The 17,354-nt window shown below is 59.8% G+C and overlaps 1 protein-coding gene across 24 annotated transcripts in view; it reads right to left on the reverse strand.

Moving 5' to 3' along the window:
- NCOR2 (nuclear receptor corepressor 2) overlaps nt 1-17,354 on the reverse strand; it is a 214,963-nt gene that overhangs the window by 12,695 nt on the left and 184,914 nt on the right. For 14 of the 24 annotated variants that reach the window (XM_031442513.2, XM_031442507.2, XM_031442506.2 and 11 more), the window contains 15 exons: nt 16,797-16,961; nt 15,650-15,789; nt 14,890-14,992; nt 14,586-14,690; nt 14,170-14,273; nt 10,351-10,501; nt 7,688-7,828; nt 7,206-7,292; nt 6,209-6,507; nt 4,300-4,654; nt 3,025-3,246; nt 2,296-2,547; nt 1,381-1,530; nt 1,118-1,255; nt 813-1,029 (listed from right to left, as the gene is read on the reverse strand). In XM_031442513.2, the coding sequence (XP_031298373.1) occupies nt 813-1,029; nt 1,118-1,255; nt 1,381-1,530; nt 2,296-2,547; nt 3,025-3,246; nt 4,300-4,654; nt 6,209-6,507; nt 7,206-7,292; nt 7,688-7,828; nt 10,351-10,501; nt 14,170-14,273; nt 14,586-14,690; nt 14,890-14,992; nt 15,650-15,789; nt 16,797-16,961 (2,629 nt within the window). The remainder of the gene's footprint in view (nt 1-812; nt 1,030-1,117; nt 1,256-1,380; nt 1,531-2,295; nt 2,548-3,024; nt 3,247-4,299; nt 4,655-6,208; nt 6,508-7,205; nt 7,293-7,687; nt 7,829-10,350; nt 10,502-14,169; nt 14,274-14,585; nt 14,691-14,889; nt 14,993-15,649; nt 15,790-16,796; nt 16,962-17,354) is intronic. The other 10 variants (XM_031442508.2, XM_031442517.2, XM_031442524.2 and 7 more) reach the window with 2 other exon arrangements.

The raw sequence follows: 17,354 nt of genomic DNA on the forward strand, positions 1-17,354 counted from the left end.
GAGGGGTTGGAGGTGGGTCACCAGAGGGGACTCTGGGGGGCACATATGGGGCCTGGGCAGCTCCTCTCATCTTTAGGGAAACTGGATTTTGTCTCCCAAGCAAGAGAGACACTATCTCCTCCCTATAGGGCCCTGCTGAGTTCTGGGAGGAACAGGAGAGTCCCTCACAGCCCTCCTTCTGCCTCTCCCTCTCCTTTCCACAGACCATTCCTGAACTCGACAACATACCAACGACTCACCCAAACCCCCACCCACCCATCCAATTCACCACCCGTCCACCCACCCACCTAACCAACCACCCATCCACCCACCCACCCAACCCATCTATCTAGTCTCCCACCCACCTACCTCCTCACCCACCTAACCAACCATCCACCCACCCAACCCATCTATCTAGTCACCCACCCACCCACCTACCTCCTCACCCACCTAATCAACCATCCACCCACCCATTCATCTAGCTCAGGCACCCGTCTATCTACCACCAACCCACGTAAGCACCCACCCACTCACCTGGCATCCATCCACTTCCCACTGGTAATCTATTACCTACCCATCAGTCCATTCATCTATCCACCCACTCATCCATCTAACCCAATCACTTATCTCTTTACCTACCCACCCATTTACCTCCCAACTACTCACCTACCCACCCACCGGTCCTCTCATCTACTCATCCTCTATGCATCCAGCCCCATGCCCACCCACTACTCACCCTCCCGTCTGTCTCCCAACCCACCAGCACACTCATGTGTCCCCCACCTGTGTCCAGCGACCAGCCACCCAGCCGCCTGTCCCCTCCCAATGCCAACCTGGCCCACCTCAGGACCGTGGGCGTGCTGGGCTCCACGGAGGTGATGATGCCCTTCATGCCCGTGTTGTGCAGCACACTGGGCCTCTGCTGGATGGCGTCCTGGGTCCGGGGAGAGATGGGCGAGTGCTGGTGGGAGTGGGAATGGGAGGCGGGGCGGCTGCTGCTGCCGCCCCCTCCCCCACCGCCACCTCCGCTGCCGCTGCTCTGCTCCGTTCCTGGGGGGCACAAGCCGCGGTATCAGAGGCGCGGGCCTCAGGCAGCCGCGGGAGCCCCGGGGCGCGGGCTGGGGGCTCGGAGTCCTACCAGGTCTCCAGATGGGCGCGTGCTCCACTGTGGTGGTGGACGTGAGGATGGACTTCTCCCGCTCCCGCTCCCGGTCGCGCTCCCGTTCCCTCTCGGACGAGGATGTGGCCGTGGGTTTTGTCAAGTGAGTGGGGCCTCCTGGAAACCAAGGGCCTGCGGCTCAGCCCCGGGGACAAGGAAGGGCCCTGACCCTGTCTCCTTGGGTGGAACAGACAGGGCAAGACATCTACCTGAGGACACCAGAGCGGGGATGGGGGTGTCACCTGGGGAGAGCGGGGAGCTGCTGAGCCGGCTGCTGAAGTGCTGGGGTGCGGTGGGGAGGTAGGCGAGGCGGTCCATGGCGGTGGCTGGCGTGCCTGGTGTTGGGGGCACCAGCACAGGCAGGTGTGGCACTTGGGACAGGTCGATGATGCCTGCGAGAGGAGGTGGGGCCAGGGGCTGTAGCCACAGCAGGGGAGGGGGGCCAGGCTGCCTGCTGGCTGGACCACCCTAGCGGCGGGGCACCGAGTGCCTCCTGAGAAGCAGCACGGCCGGACGCCCCCTCCTAGCCCCATAGGACCCTTCTCTGAATGCCATTCTCAGTCCCACCTCCCCTTGCGCCCAAGCCCTGAAGTGGGCGCGCTGCTGTCGGTGCCCACGCTCCTCGGTGAGCTCTTTTCACTCTTTCAGCCTCCAACCCTGCACGATCGGTTCCTTGTACTCAGTCCCCACCATCTGAAACACCTGGTACGACAACCCCCCAACCCCCAGCCGGAGCGCCAGCCGGACCCTGGCCACAGTGCTTGTACTCGGCTGTTCTGGAAGGACACCCCAGGAGGACGACCCCCATACACACACGCAAAGCAACCACGGGCTGTTTGCCAGTCAGGGGAACCAGAAACGCAAGCATCCTCACACTTCCATCTTTTTCTGTTTCTTTTCAACTCCAAGGACCCCACCCACAAGGGCACGCACAGGCACACCCCCGCCGGGTCTGCGTGTGCCCTCGGTGTGGTCACACGTCCCGGGCCTCTAAGGTGACCACACTCTCGCTGCCGCAGCAAGAACAGGTGTCCGCGCTTGGGCACACGCGTGTCCTGGGCTCTTGGGAAGCCTGGGCAGACCAGGAATAAGGCCACTCTGGGTGGAGGGGTGCTGCCCGCCCATCCGCCCGCCTGGCAGCACCCGGCTGCACCCACCTCGCGGGCCGGCGGCGTAGCTGAGTGCCAGCGCGGACTCGCGGGGGGACAGGCCGCGCAGCGCGTCGGCGCGCTGGGCCGCGGCGGCGGCCGCGTTGTGGTGCATCTGCTGCGAGGTGATGTAGTCATTGATGATTGTCTGCCGGTTCTCCAGCGCCGCCGTGTCCGGGTAGCCGCGGACGAGGTAGGGCGGGTACAGGTGTGGGTAGGTGGGGCTGGGAGCCAGGTGCCGGGGCAGGTAGTAGGCAGCGGCTGTTGGAGAAGGGGGCGAGGTCAGGCTGGCCCCCACCGTGGCCAGGAAGGCCCCCTGCCTGTCTGAACGGCCCCCACAGTCCCTCCCAACCCCCCCCCCACAAAACAGAACTGAGAGCCTAGAAGTAGAACAGCCCTTGCTCCCCAAAACACACGGGGGTGTGTCTTCTAGACAGCGTTCTCTGAAGTTCTCCCAAACACAGGGCATCCAAAATGCAGGTCAAATACCCAAGGCGGCATCCTTTTAAACAGATTTTCAGATCACATCCATGTGGAGAGCGCTCACTCTTGAGCCCTCTGTTGATGCATTTGCAATTCTGCAGGCACTGGTAAGTTCCCCAGAAAAAGACAACCACTGAAACACATTCAACCCAGCATGTACCTCAGATTACTCTCCCCACCTAGCAGAGCCTCACTGACTGAGGAGACCGTGGGTTACCCCTGATGCTGCAGGATCCTCCGGGGCCGGGTAATCACCTGCATCCAGAGGGATTCCGCGGGGTATGGAGGTGGGGTCGAAGGCCAGTGGGATGTGGCTGCGGTACAGGTCCACACCGCTCACGCCCCGGAGCAGGTGCTCGTAGGGCGAGATGGGGTGGGGGTGGTGCTCAGGCACGGCGCTGTGCGGGGACTTGGCAATCTCACGGGGCGTTGACGTCAGCTTTCGATCCTGGGATGTCTTGCTGGATGAGAGGCTGCCTGTGGGGACGGGCCGAGTGGAGATGGCATTGGACCTCTGTGCCACAGCCGTCCCAGCCCACACATGGGGGCTGCCAAGGCTAGAGCTTATGGGAAGTCATTTGAGGGTGGGGTCTCTGGGATCCCTGGGGCCAGACCTCTCCATCCATTCATTTGCCTCTAGTTCATTTTTTCATTTACTCATTCACTTCTGTTTTTTAGTTCTTTAAAAAAATTCATTCATTTGTTCCCTTTTTTGTTCATTTAATCAACCAAAAATATTTATCAAGTCTCTATTACTTGCCAAGCACTTTCTAAGAACTAGGGCTCCCTCACTGAACAAAACAGAAAAATCCCGGCCCCCATGGAACTGACGTTTAATGCAGGAGACAGATGATCAACTAGTCATCAAACAATTTCAGAGTAATAAATGCTCCAAAGAAAATTGTAAAATGCAACAGAATATGACCAGAAGAGTGAAGGGGGGCGGGTGGTCCTGAGAAGCCTCCCTGAGGATGTGATATTTGAACAGAGGGCGAAAAGAAACCAGTTAGGTAAAGATCTGAAAGGCAGGGGGCATTTCAGGCAGAAGGAACAGCATGTGAAAAGCTCCTGAGCAAAGAATGAGCTGAGGGTATTCAAAAAAACAGAGAGGAGACCCGGTCAGATAAAAGGATCTGGCAGTGAGATGGAGAGTGGGCGGGGCCAGATCCTGCAGGCTCCCCCAAACTACGGGGAAAAGGGTGTTTGTTTGTTTTCCCCAAAGCACTGTGAGAAATCACTAGAAAGATTTAAGCAGAAGAGAAAAAATGTTCTGGTTGCTGTTTGGGGTGCAAATTATAGCAGGACAAGAGGGAAGTCAGGGAAGCCAGGGGAAATCCTGGTGGTCTGGGGCCGGCAGGGAGGTGGAGAGAATTCTGAGTTTGGAGGCAGAACCCACAGTCCTGGCAGGCGAAATGGGTGCAGTGGCCCTGAGGATGCCCCTGGTTTCCGATCTAGGAGTGGATGGTGAGGCAGTTTTCGACCTAAGCCCACCTGCGCCCACTCCCACCCCCGAGGCCCCGCCCCACCTACCCTCCTGCAGGCGCGGGGTGGGCTCCCGTGTGGTCACAGGAGAGCCGCGGGGCAGGTGGCCTGCGAAGGGCGCCGCGTGGTCCTCGTAGGTCAGGGGGCTCTGCCGCGGCTTGCCCAGCTCTGGCACGATGACCGGGGCCCCGCGGGTGATAGAGCCCCCCGAGCTGCTGACGGCGCCCGGCCGGCCCTTCAGGCTCTCTTCGTAGCAGGCGCGCTCCAGCGCCCGGGTGTCCGCCATCACGTCCAGCGGGTGCACCGGCGGGAAAGTCCGGCCAGGGCTGCCGATGATGGAGCGCACGTCATGCTTTTTGGAGCCAGCGGAGGACGAGCCGGTGTCGTATTTGAGGGGGGTGCCCTGGAGGGGAAGAGGGGGTGAGCACCAGTTGCACAACCTCTCCGAGCTCAGTTTCTCAGCTGTGAAATGGGAACAACATCCCACGCCTGGAGGGGCGGGGCGAAGGGCTTTGCTAAACCCAAAATGAGCACACCTGCCCGCCGGTCCTGGCCCCTGGCCCTCAGGGCCTCCTGGACGCCTGCAGACGGGGACACAGAGTTCAAAGGTCAACCCTTCCTGGAGCAAGTGGGGGATCCTCTGTTGGCCCCTGGGTTTGCGGGGAAGAGGTCTAACACCTCCATGTGGGCAAATACCTTCTTCCCGTCAGCCTGGGACCCTCCGCCACCCACCCAACGTCAAGCCAGAAAATCCAGCCGCAAAATCCAGTTCCACCGCCCTGAGGCTCAGGGCCGAGGTTTATGTTTGCTCTCTGGCCAGAAAGGGCAGCTGAAGAAACAGGGGGTCACAGAGGCAACCCTGCCACCTGGGAGAAGACCTTGCCCTGCCTAAGCAGCCTGGGAAACCCAGGATACAGTGGGCTCTGTGTGTTTGCAAGTAAGAGAATTCCGCTTTTATTCAGGAATGTTTTAATTGCTTTCTTAAGAAATGGAAACGCCCTAATTTTTAAAAGAACGTTTTAGAATCAAACTGGTCTCCCTCTTAGATCCATGGTGGACTCTTGCCAGAGGCTCCAGAATTGCCCAAGAGGCTGAAAGCCAGACCCATCCCCCAGCCGTCAGTGATCTTCTCGCCACTCCTGCCATCTCCCCGGGCACTTCTGCACCCTTATCCAGCTGCGACGCCTCCGGGGACACCATCCCCACACCCTCCCACCTAACAGCCACGCAGCCCCTGGATAGATACCACGCTCATTTCTCGTTCACATGAGGCCACCTCTGACCATGTGAAGAGACAGTGGCCCTTAAGGGGTTTCCCTTGACCAGCTCCTCACACAGTCTGATGTTCCCCTGCTAGGCCGGGGCCTCTGAGGGGACCAGAGCCATGAGGGAGGGGAGGGGGGCACAACCTGCTGGTGGGAGAAGTGGATACCAAGAAGCAAAGACGCTGCAGATTTAAGGACCTCTGGATTTGAGCTTCACAACTGCCACTGACTGTGGTGTGACCCACACCAGGTCGCTTCACCTCCCTGAACCTGTTTACTCACTAGTAAAATGGGAACCTCAGAGCGCTGTTGTGAGGATTAAGTAAGTCATAACGCCAAGTGCTGGGCAGTGCCTGGCCCACGTTAAGGGTTCAATCAATGGCAGGCATTTACTGCTGCATCTGGCTCTGGGGCCTCAGCAAGCTTCTTGACCTCTCTGGGACTCAGTTTCTCTCCCTGGAGAATGGGGGTAATCGTATGACTCTCCTAGGGCTGTAAACATGATGAAGTGAGGTCACGGACAGGGAGTGTGGCGTGTACACGATGAGAGCTCAGCAGTGAGCCGCCGTGTGATCGTGGGCGTGGCACTCAGCAGCCCTGGCCTCAGTTTCCTCATTCGCAGAGGCCAGAGCCGTGCCCAGCAGCACCTCCACCCCGGGCCTGGCCCAGCCGCCCAGCCCCGGCGCCCATACCTGCGTGATGGACCCCTCCTTGAGCGGCCGCGGGGCCAGGGGCAGCTCGGGCGTGCGCCGCAGCTCCTCCCGTGGAATCTCATGGATGGAGCGGCCGGCCTCCTTCACTGTCGCCACTAGGCCCTCATGGGCCGGCTTCAGCTTCAGGGGGCCCAGGGCCTCCAAGGGCCGGGCCTTGTAGGCCTCGGCCAGGTCCCGTGGGGGCGGGGGCGGCGGCGGCGGTGTGCCCTCACGCTTCAGGAGCTTGGCCTCCCGACGCTGGTAGTCTTCCTGGGCCTCCACATAGGACCGCGGGATCCCTGGCAGGAGGACAATGGGGTGCTGACCCTTGTACCTGCATCCGACCTTGCCCAGCCTAACTTAGGGCCTCCAAACTGGCAAATTCTGGAGCCAGACTGCCCAGGTTCAAATCCTCACTTGCTGTGTGACCTTGAGCACATGACTTGACCTCTCTGAGCCTCAATAGTTTCATATATAAAATGGGAGTATTAACTGAACACCTCACCGAGGCACGAACCTTCAATGAGATGATACAGATAAAAAGCATAAAACGGGGCTCACAGTAGCTGGCTTGCCACTGACCAGCCGGGAGAACTTGGACGAGGTATCTGACCTCTTTACCGCCCCTCAATTGTATCTTCCTCTCGGATGCGGCTCCACAAGATAACACACAAGTGGCGCTGGGGCAGCGCCAAGCATAGAGCGCAGCGGATGCCCAGTGAGGGGCGTCTACAAAGGGGAGGGGCGGTGGGCAGGGTTTCGCTTTCTCTTCTTGTTTTCAGATATGTAAGAAATGCCTTGCTCTGCCTTTCGCCCTGCACACGTACTTGCAATGTACACGTGTGTCACACACCCTTCCACGCAGCTGTTATCTGGGTGCCCACGGCACTCTGGTAGGTCTCCCCTTCTCTGCCCATTTGACTGTAAACCCCAGGGCTTGTCGCAGCTGCCGCGAGGGCACGGTGGCTGGGCATGCAGGGAGCAGAGGGCAGGGTACCTTGCGTGATGGAGCCTCGGATATGGTGCTGCTCTTTGAGGTGGTGGGGGCTGTGTCGCTCAGGAGGGATGGCACGACCCATGAGACCTGGGAGAGAGGGCAAAGGTGTCATCATGTGGGTCCCTGAGCCAGCCAGGGCAGTGATGGGCCAGGGTCTACAACCACCCCTCCCAGCAGCAGGTCCCTCCAGCCACTTCTTGGCAGTCCCCACGATGATGGTGGCGGCAGCAGAGGACCTGGCAAGAAGGTGTCCCACTTCCTGGGCCCTGGGTGACCTCCAGGTTGAGCTCAGAAAAACCCAGCCTCACTTTTCCTATCTGTAAAGGAGGGCTAACCATCCTGCCACCTCCCTCCAAGGGGCGCTGTATTCTCTCCCTTCCCCATCTACTGGGTTACCAGTAGATGGGGAAGCCCCAGGGCAGGTCCTAGGCTCCCTTGCCTTTCTGTGCCCAGTGGAGTAGGGAGCCAGGCGGGACACCCACCTTCGATGCTGGCTGAGGAGATGGCCCTGCTGACACGGCCCTCCATCATGTCGTAGGTGCGCTTGGGGGCAGCCGCCTCATGGGGAGGTCCTGAGCTGCTCCTGCCATCCTCCTTGGAGCACTGGGACACAGACATGCCACCTGGAAAGCAGACCAAGCTCACGGTGAGAGACAGCCCCAGGGCTGCTGTGTGCACAGGACCAGCAAACCGGCCAGGGCTAGCGAGCAGGTGTCCACAGTTGCTCAAACACACCCGGTCACAAGGCCCCACTGATCACATGGCTGAAACCAGGCCCAGCTGAGCTCTCCAGAGGGCATCCACAACCAGCGGCCCAGCAGAGGGCCCGTTCCATTGGCAGGTGTGCACCTTCGACGGTGCAGGCTCACGAGTTTGCCCACAAACACGTCCACTCACGGGAGCCGATGCGACGTGAGCATGCACGTGAGCAAAGACGCACCAGCTGGGTGTGAACTCCCGGGGCTGGCTCAGCCACTCATGTGTCAGTGTGGTGTGCGTGCGCCCGGCCACTGAGAACAGAGTGAGGCCATGTGCAAAAACCGCACATCTGTGTGCACGCGGCGAGAGCGTGTATCTGAGGAAGGGAGGGAGGCGGTGAGGAGCGTCCACAGCAGAGGCGGCACCGCCCAGCCAGGCCGGGCCCAGAGGGTGGGGACCTCAGGCCGGGCACACAGCCCCCAGCAGGCCGAGGGTCTGAGCCGCCGGGAGGTGGGCCCTGAGAAGGCCACGGCTCAGTCTCATCTGTCAGGATCCGGGCTCCTCGAGCAGGACTCCTGTTCCAAGGGTGGCTGAGTCCAGGGCTACCAAGCCAGCTCCCCGAGCCTGCCCCTTGGCATAAAGGGCTCACTCTCCCAGGACTTCCAGTCACTACCCGGTGGGGTCCTTGGAGCGTAAACTACCCCAGAGGTTGCAAACTGGTGGCCAGTGCACAGACTGTGTCGCTGCTCCAAATGTTTTTCAGAACTGCTGATGTTTAAATGCTGGGAGATTTCAGATAAAAATGGAGAGGCTGGAAGTCTGGCCGGCACCTTCACACTCACGACGGGTCGACGCTCAGCTACCAGAGAGCAGAGGTAGGGCCCCGCAGACACCAGGCTCATGCTCCGGGTCACCCCCGTCCTTCCCTTCTCCTGCTGCCCTCACTAGTCAGTCGGCTCAGGAAGCGTATGAGCAGTTAAAAGCCTTGATTTACATTCACTTGGCAGATGATCCTTGCGAGGCCTCCTGGGGCTCAAGAACTGATCTAGGTGCCTGAGCTGAGATTCCACCCGGGGCTCTCTCAGCACCTCAACTGCTGGCCCCTCCGCCAGCCCTGCCCAGGACCCCTGGCCACCCCCCAGGGCTCACAGCTGGGTACTGAGGTTGGCGCTGAAGATGCAGCTGACACCCTGTGCCCAAGACTGTCTCCACCCCTTGGCAGCAGAGGGGGGAATGGGCCTAAGCCCCGAGGTACCATCTCTGCTTCCCAGGACCCAGGGGTGGGCAGTCGGGCCAGGCGGAGGCAGGAGAGGAAAAGTGCCTGCCTGCCGGAGGAAGGCAATTTACGGCCCTACAGCTGCCAGCCACGGAGAGGGGCACACATTAGTAGCTTTTATCTCCACACCCTGGGGTGCCCAAGGCTGCCAGGAAATTCTCCCAGCTCTTTACTCCCCTGACTGTGTCCATGCAGGGTTCCTGGTTGGGGAACTCAGAATCTGGAGAGGGGAGTGAGGGCACTAAGGTGCAGGGCCAGAGTAGGGTGGTGGTGGTTGGAGGATCACTCTGGTCATTCTTTGGTGCCACCCATATGGTGTCAATTACAGAGCATGGCATTTGCCAGAGGAGTGCTGGGCCAGAGGCCTGGGGGCGTGAGCCTGGCTTCTGCTCTCCAGGCCCCAGTTTCCCTACTGCACTTCCTGCAAGGCTGGCCACAAGTTTGTTTCCTAAATTGTACAGAACTGGACAGAGGTGGGAGGCAGCTAAGGCCAAGCCTTACCTGCAGCTGGCTTGCACACCTGCAGGGATGGAGAGGTCACCACCTCTCTGGTTGTGCTTCTTGGTGTCACCCCAGCCCTGCCCCCCTGGGAATGCACCTCAGTGGGCCACACACTCTCTCGCCCTGGTCCCAGGCCTCCTTTTCTCCTGAGGGGCCAGAAGGGTGGCCACACAGAAAGACCACTGGATATCACTGTACCTCAGCTCCCACATCTGTAAAATGGGAACACAACCCTTCACGCTGGCTCTCAGCCACGTGAGGCTGATGTGAGGGCAACACACTCCCTAAGACTTATTTTCTGATGACATCCAGCTGCCTTTGACCCAACCAGGTTTTCTGGACCTTTCTCTCTTGACCAACTCCAGAAACACCAAAGTCTGGGGTTTGGTGGACAAGCCACGCAGGATGAGGCAGGTTCCCATGACTCAGGGTTGACAAGGTGACCTCCCCATCGGTGTCTCTGGTGGGGGTCCTGAGAGCTCTCCGAGGAGGCTTCATCCGCTGGGCCTCCAGCCCCCGGCACCTGGGCAGCTCCCAGCAAACACCAGATGACCGGACAATAACCCCCTCCCAGGTCCCATTAGTCCTCTCACCTCAGGGGTCCTCCCGGGCATCCCAGATCCCTGAGAACAGGACAGGGACTCCTGGCCGGCCCCCAACAGAACTCACCCTCGTAGGACAGCACGTGGCCCTTCTTGCCCTCGTAGATGACGTGGCCCTTGGGCAGGCCGTCCTCCCGGCTGCGGTCCAGGCGGCTCGGGCTGTCCTCGCCGATGATCCTGGTGATGGTGCCCTTGTACAGGACGTCCGCTGGGGTGCCCTGGGGGCGCGGAGGGGGTGAGTGCACGCAGGCTTCGGTCCCCGATCCCCCACCCCTGCCAGACACACCCCAGCACACGTACAAGTGCACCTTCCAAACCCACACTGCCGTGTCCACTGACACACGTGTTCAGACTTCAAAAGGGGAGGCAGAGCCCACCAGAACACAACCACAGAGAATAAAACACCAGTAATGTTAAGCTTTGAATACTTCATAGACATCAATTCATTTCATCCTGGAAATGAGCCTAAGTCAGGTACTAATCATGCTTATTTCAGACGGGAGAACAGAGACACGAAGAGGCTGGGTGACTTCTCCCAGGGTCGCCTGGCCGGCAAGGGGCAGAGCTGGGACTGGAACCCAGGCAGTCTGGCCCCGCAGTCTGTGTTCCAACCTGCACTGTGCGGTTTTGCTTCCCCAGAGCCCTGACATACAGTTGCCCACGGTAACCAGGGACACTGGGCGTCAGCCCTGTGCTGAGTCTGTGACCATGTGTCATCCCTAAAATCAGAGTGGGGACTCAAATCAGGGCAGGACACACAAATCTCAGCTCTAGCCCGCGGATTCTCAGCCTCGGCACTATGACAACTGGGGCCAGGTGGTCCTCTGTGGGGGGCCGTCCTGGGCGGGCTCTATGGGCGCAAGACGTCTAACAGCCCCCAGCCTCTGTCTAGTAGATGCCAGTGGTGCTTGTGCCCCCCAGTCTGCTCCCCACCAAGGTGTGACAATCAAAAATGTCCCTAGAGATTGCCAAAAGGTCCCCTGGGAGGCACAACTGCCCCCGATCAAGAACTGCTGCCTTAGAGGCAGGAACCTTCCCACTGGGAGATGTACTCAAGCAGAGACAGCCATGTGGGGGTAGCAGCCTGCCTGGGGTGACTTCCAAGAACATGAGTGTGGCAGTCAGAATATGAAGCTGGAGTCAGACCGCTGGACGGCAAACAGCAGCTTTACCAACAAGTCGCTGCGTGACCTCTGTCAAGTCACTTTGCTTCTCTGAGCCTCAGTCTGTACATCTACAAAATGGAGACAATCTCTGTGTCTATGAGTCTCAAAGGCACCCAGCACAGGTAAGCTGTTCCCAAATCAAGATGTCTCTGTTCTCTTTCTAGGATTCCAAGAGCTGATTCAAAGATGTGCGTCCGACTGTGTGCCAAGCCCTGGCCTGGTGAACTTCAAGTCTCCCCATGGGAACTTCTCCACCAAGAAACATCCTTCTGTGGGGGAAGGGCAACTGGCTGCCCCCTGGCTTTTGTCCCAGATCCTGGTCTGTAAGGTGGGAAAAAGCAAGACGCCCTGAATCCAGGCAGGTCTCCCCAGACTTCTCAAAGCAAATGCCCTGGATAGGGTCTTCTGGTCACACTAAAAGACTTGTGCATACACAGTGTAGAAGAAATGGGCTTTAGTTTGGGTGACGGTCCCGGGGTGGGCGGTCACCTCTCTCATCAGGAGAGCACACAGCAGGGGAGCGGGTGACACCCTGTCAGGAAAGGCTCCGCCCAGCGCAGCTGATATAAAAAAAGTACACCCCTTATCCGTATCTTGGTTGGTACTAGAACTGGGCTATCCAGGGGCATTTGGGGCTTACTAACGGCACCAGAGGTGACAAAAAAGCGGTGCTCTGATGGAATGGAAGGCTGCACCACTCTACAGGCACTGTCCTCTGTGCCACTGCCAGAGGACAGACACCCAGCAAGGCTGGCGGCCCCTGCCCTTCGGGACGATACGCTGGACAGACTCCCGGGGACACGGAGGTGCTGTTTGCCTGAGGCCGGCTTCAAGGACCACAGACAGTAGCGGCCTGGTGTTGATGCCACTGAACTTCACCCCCAAAGTGGGCGGGAACTCGCAGGACAGGAACTGGGAATTCCTCGAGCCTTCAGTGGGACACTGTGGTTACCGCCTGCCAGCGTCTGCTGGGGTAGCGAATGCCTGTGTGAGCCTGTGTGTGTGTCTGTGCACACACCTGCGTGCGCCACCGGGTGCACATCTGCACCTGTGTGTGTCACTGGGTGTGTGGGTGCGTGTGCGTGCATGTGTTCCGTGAACGGATTCCATCAGCACCTGGTAGAGAGGCTGCAGGACAGTGTGACCCTCGCACATCTGGCAGCTGTAACCTTCTGCCAAAAACAACGGCAGGGGTGTGAATGACCGACACAGCTTGGGTCACGCCACCTGGAAACCAGAGGCAGATGCCCCAGAACATCAGATGCCGACCTTCAATCCCGAACAACTCCACGGGAGTGACTCAGCAAGAACACTGTTACCAAAGGGGGACCTGAGTCGGGGAGGGCGGCCCCAGCCTGAGCGAGCAGGTGGCGGGGACCTCAGTGCCTGCAGTCTGGCTTCTGCCCCCAGGTGCCTGCTCTTCGCTATCTGCACGAGCCTTCGAAAGCTTGTGATTTCAAAACCGACAGGTTTCAGAGAAACGTGAAGCGTGAAGGGCCCTCTTCTGTGGTGTGATCTGAGGCCACTGGGGTCAAAGACACCTCACTGTGGGAGCCTGCGACCTCAAGTTCCACCATTAATGCGTGGGGGAGGGGTGTGCGTGTGCGCTTGGGTCTCTGCATGTGTGAGCGTGTCTGTGATGTACGTCTGCTGCGTTCAGACTCCCCTTTCTCTAGCACAGTGTTCTAGAGCCCGACACAGCTGGACACAAAATCCTGGGCCCACTCCTTCCTTGCTACATGACCTTGGGGGCGGGGCTGCCCTCTGTGCTCCACCAGCCCTAGAGGAGAGGGTGGAACCGGTCCTGGATGCACCATGCATCCTAACCTCAGTTCTGTGCCCCCATTCCTGAGCCATGAGGGGCAGAGTGACCCCTCTGCACACCCTTGGACAGGGCACATGTCATTAGCTGATCTGGGCACTTCCTCCTGTGGAGCTGGATGTGGCCGGACACCCGACTCCAGCCCTCAGGCTGGTTAATACCACGAGGTCAGGGTTGGCATAAGAGGAAACCTCTGTCATCTGGAGCTGAAGTCACAAAAGGGAGGGTTACGGGAGCCCATGAGGAGCCGCGGTGGTGTGGGCGGGCTCAGCTGAAGCAGCACCCGCCCATCACCCCTGCAGGTGGGGGGCTCGGCGGGGGCTGGCAAACGACCTCACTGGCTCCCACGAGTGTGCTGACCTGAAGGCGTCCTGCTTCCTGGGCTCTAGGCCCACGTACCCCTCGCTGGTCCTGGCACACGCCGGCCCCCCCCCCCCACTTGGCCTTTGCTACGCGCTGCTCTGTGGGCCAGGAACGCTGTGCCCTGACGTCCCTGCAGGGCTCACCCGTCCACCCAGCCCTGGCCACCCGGGTGCTCTCAGTCACAGCATTTCACTCAGCTTGAAGCACTGGCTGCTCTGAAGCCACCTGCTCGGTTTTTACCTGTCTGTGTATCTTGGTCTGCTTCCTTCTGCTACCCTGCCAGCTCCTTGGGGGCAGTGATTTTGTGTTCTGCTCAGCCCTTGAAGTGCCCAGCCCCCAGGAGACAAGATGAACGCTCATGGGACGAGTGGGCACTCCCAGGAGCCACCCCATCCACCAAGGCAGCTGCCACTCAGACGCCGGAGGGAATAGGGTGGGATGCCCACTGTTTTGTCCAGTTGAGGCCACATCAGGTGGTTGCTGCCGGCTGGTCCCCGCCCCACCGTCCCTCAGGCCACGCCCCCAGGACACCTACATGGGTGATGGAGCCGCGGTACGTGATGGGGCTCTCGGAAGGTACCCGCGTGCTGGGGATGCCCTTGGTGATGCTTCCTCCTGGAACCGAGCCCAGAGACGTTCCTGGAAGACAAGGGACAGGGGGCTCAGGAGGTGTCTGCAGCCCCTCCCCAGGCCCCAGGCCTGAGACTCGTCCTAATCATGCTCCTGGTGACCCGCAAATCCTCCACTATGTCTCAGAGCAGAGGGACCCCTGCCCCTAAATGGCAAGGCAGACGACCATGATGAGGGGCTACTGCCTTCTGGGAGGTGACGCTTCTCCGCAGGCTCTGATGAAGGGCCTCGTTCCTGCCTCAACTCTCCCAGGGATGGAGGGGCAGCTGCTGGCGCCGCAGGGCAGACTCCGGGCCTCATGCCCAGCTCCCATGCTCTCACCTCTCAGCACGGACGTCTCCTGGGCCGTGGGTACCCCCAGGCTCTCCGGTGGCCCAGCCTGGCCCCGTGGGGACAGCTGCTCCTGCTTCACTCCACTGAAGGGCGCTGAGGATGGATGAGAGCGGTGAGCGGAGCTACGGGGCAGGACCAGAAGGGACGGCTCCCACCCCGCCCAACCCAGGGACTGAGGGCACTCCCCCACTCTCAGCCGGAGTCCACAGGCCAGACCGCCCTCCCTCCATCCCCCAGCATGAACAGCAGAAGCCAAGCCTGGGCCATCGAGGTAGAGGCACCAGGTCCTTACCCAGTTTCTTGGGGTCCATGGTGAGGGGAAGCCCCATGGTGATGGGGCCCACGGGGGCCTTGGCGTGCTCTGAGTACGGGACGTGGAGCTGCACCGACATTCCCTGTGGGGGCAGAGGTCATGGGGACCCAGTCTCCAACCAAGCCATCCTAACACCCACTTCTACGAGGGCCCAAGAAGAGGGGAACCTTGGGGTCACACGCAGGTCAGAGAGGCCCAGGGTTCAAGTCCAGGTCCTGCTGCCCCTCTGAGTGACTGTGGACAAGTTACTGCCTCCCCTGAGCGTCAACGGCAGCCATCGTGACCTGGTGTAGTTTAAAGGAAATGTTGCCTGCAAATGCCTGGGCAAAGCAATGCCTTGCCCAAGCCCTGCGCTGCATGGCGGGGCAGGTCAGGGAAGCAAAGGGGCAGAGAGACTGACGCTCGCTACATGCCAGTGCTGTGCGTCAAGTGCATTCGCTCTTCCACTGCACTGAGGCACAGAAAAGTTAAGTAATTTGCCCAAGGCCACACAGCTTGGTTGCGGAACCCATGCTCTTGACGGCCCCATGGAGTGACCTCCCAAGGTTCTGATGCCTAGGGCAGGCTCCAGCCAGTTTGGACCCAGCCCCTTGGGTGCTTGGCCCCTACCCAGACATCATCAGTCCCAGTGCACCCCTCCCCCACCTTACAGATGGAAAGACCAAACGCCTGAAAGAAGGGGCTGTTCTCTAGGCACCAGGCCACATAGGCGCTCCTGGGTGGCCACCCCCCGCCTCACCTGGGAGATGGCACCCATTTGCCTCTCGAGGACACTGGGGTGCTTGGCAGAGGAGATGAGGGGTGGCGGGTTGGAGATGGTGGGTGGGCGTGGCAGCACAGGCCGGGCGCCGTCATGGAGGCCCAGGGGCAGCGGGTGACCTGCAGGGCACATATTTGTCTATCACAGGGTCCTGGGGCGGTCAGGCCCTGGCCAACAGGACTCGGGCCCCCTCCCCCGCTGCCTCCCACTTCTAACTCGCTCAGGTAGGTGCTCGTCCACATGTACCCCTCCACCCCCGGCTCCTCCTGTCTCTGTCCAACCAGCTATCTGCATTCTTGGTTCAGACACCACCACTCCATCCCCCCACCTCCAAGGCCCTGACCCAAGCCCCTCAACTCTCCCCCAGATGCCTTAACTGTCTTCTCATTCCTGCTTTACCCTCTAATAGTCCATTCCCCTCACAGGAGCCAAAGGAATTTTTTCGAAAAGTCTACTGGTTCACATCCTCCCCCATGCTGTGAACCTTCTATGGCTCCCTATTGCCTCCAGGATTAAGTCTTAACCACTGTTCCACCATGGCAGCCTGATTCAGTTTCTCAAGCTTTGCCTGCTCTTTCCTGCCTCTGGACCTTTGCATGTGCTGTTCCCATGGCCTGGCATGTCTTTCCCTGTTCTTCTGGCTCTTCTGGATCAGCTCTGCTTAGAATGGCCTTTGCTGACATCACAGTCCTTATCAACACCTGGCTATGCCCCTTCTATTGCTGGTGGGGCCCGGCAGGACTGGAGAACCCAGAAAGGAGCTCACGTCCAGCCTGACTATATCCGTGAAACAAAGCAAGCCCCACTCTTCCCTCTTCACACTTTTCTTGTCACATACCCACTCTAGCTCTGAGTCACTGGTGGAAGACAGAACTCCCACTCCAAGCCTGCTCCTCACCAGCTCAAGCACCTCCTCTGGCTCCCTAGCACCAGACATTTTAATCTCAATCCTGCAGATTTCTCAAATCTCAACAGATCCCCCTTTTCCCTTCACTGACCAGGCCATCCCTCCACCAGGTGCCACCAGATTCTAAGGTTCTTCTGCACGTAGCTCTGAGCGAGTACAGCTGGCACCCAGTGACTGCGCACTAGCTGACTCAGCGAGGAGGCTTGGCAAACTACTCACCGGGCGGGGTGTAGGAGAAGGCCAAGGGGTCAGGGGCGTGCGGGGAAGCCTTGATCACCTCGCGAGGGGGCACGGGGAAGGGCAGGCCAGATGTCCAGCACGAGGGATCCGTGGGCAGCTTCTGGCCCTCAGCCGCAAAGGCTGGGAAGAATACGGGCTTCTCTGCTGAGGGGCAAGGCAGGACAGTCAGCCGGGCTCTGCCAGCCCTTAGGCCCCAGCCCTGGCCACCCTGCTCAAACAAGGTCCCCCAGTGCCTGCAGTGCCAGCCTCAGCCAGGGGAGGGTCCCAGTCCACAGTAACAAGGGATCTACCATGGAGCCCCCAGGTCTGCAGGCCGGGCACTGCTCTGACTCCTGTGATGTCCCGCCAAACATGAGTATGTCTTGGGGGTCGGCTGGAGGTTCTCGGTGGCCCCTGATTCCAGCAATGGAAACTCCACAGGCACTCACCAGGCACCAGGTGAGCAAGGGGCCTGGACAAATCTCCAAACTGGGGGGGGGGGGGGCAAATGGTGGCACGGGGCCCACCCACCACCCACTATCTTGTATGTATGCTTGG

The sequence above is a fragment of the Camelus dromedarius genome, chromosome 31, assembly GCF_036321535.1.
Source record: "Camelus dromedarius isolate mCamDro1 chromosome 31, mCamDro1.pat, whole genome shotgun sequence".
In the NCBI taxonomy this organism is placed as follows: Eukaryota; Metazoa; Chordata; class Mammalia; order Artiodactyla; family Camelidae; genus Camelus; species Camelus dromedarius.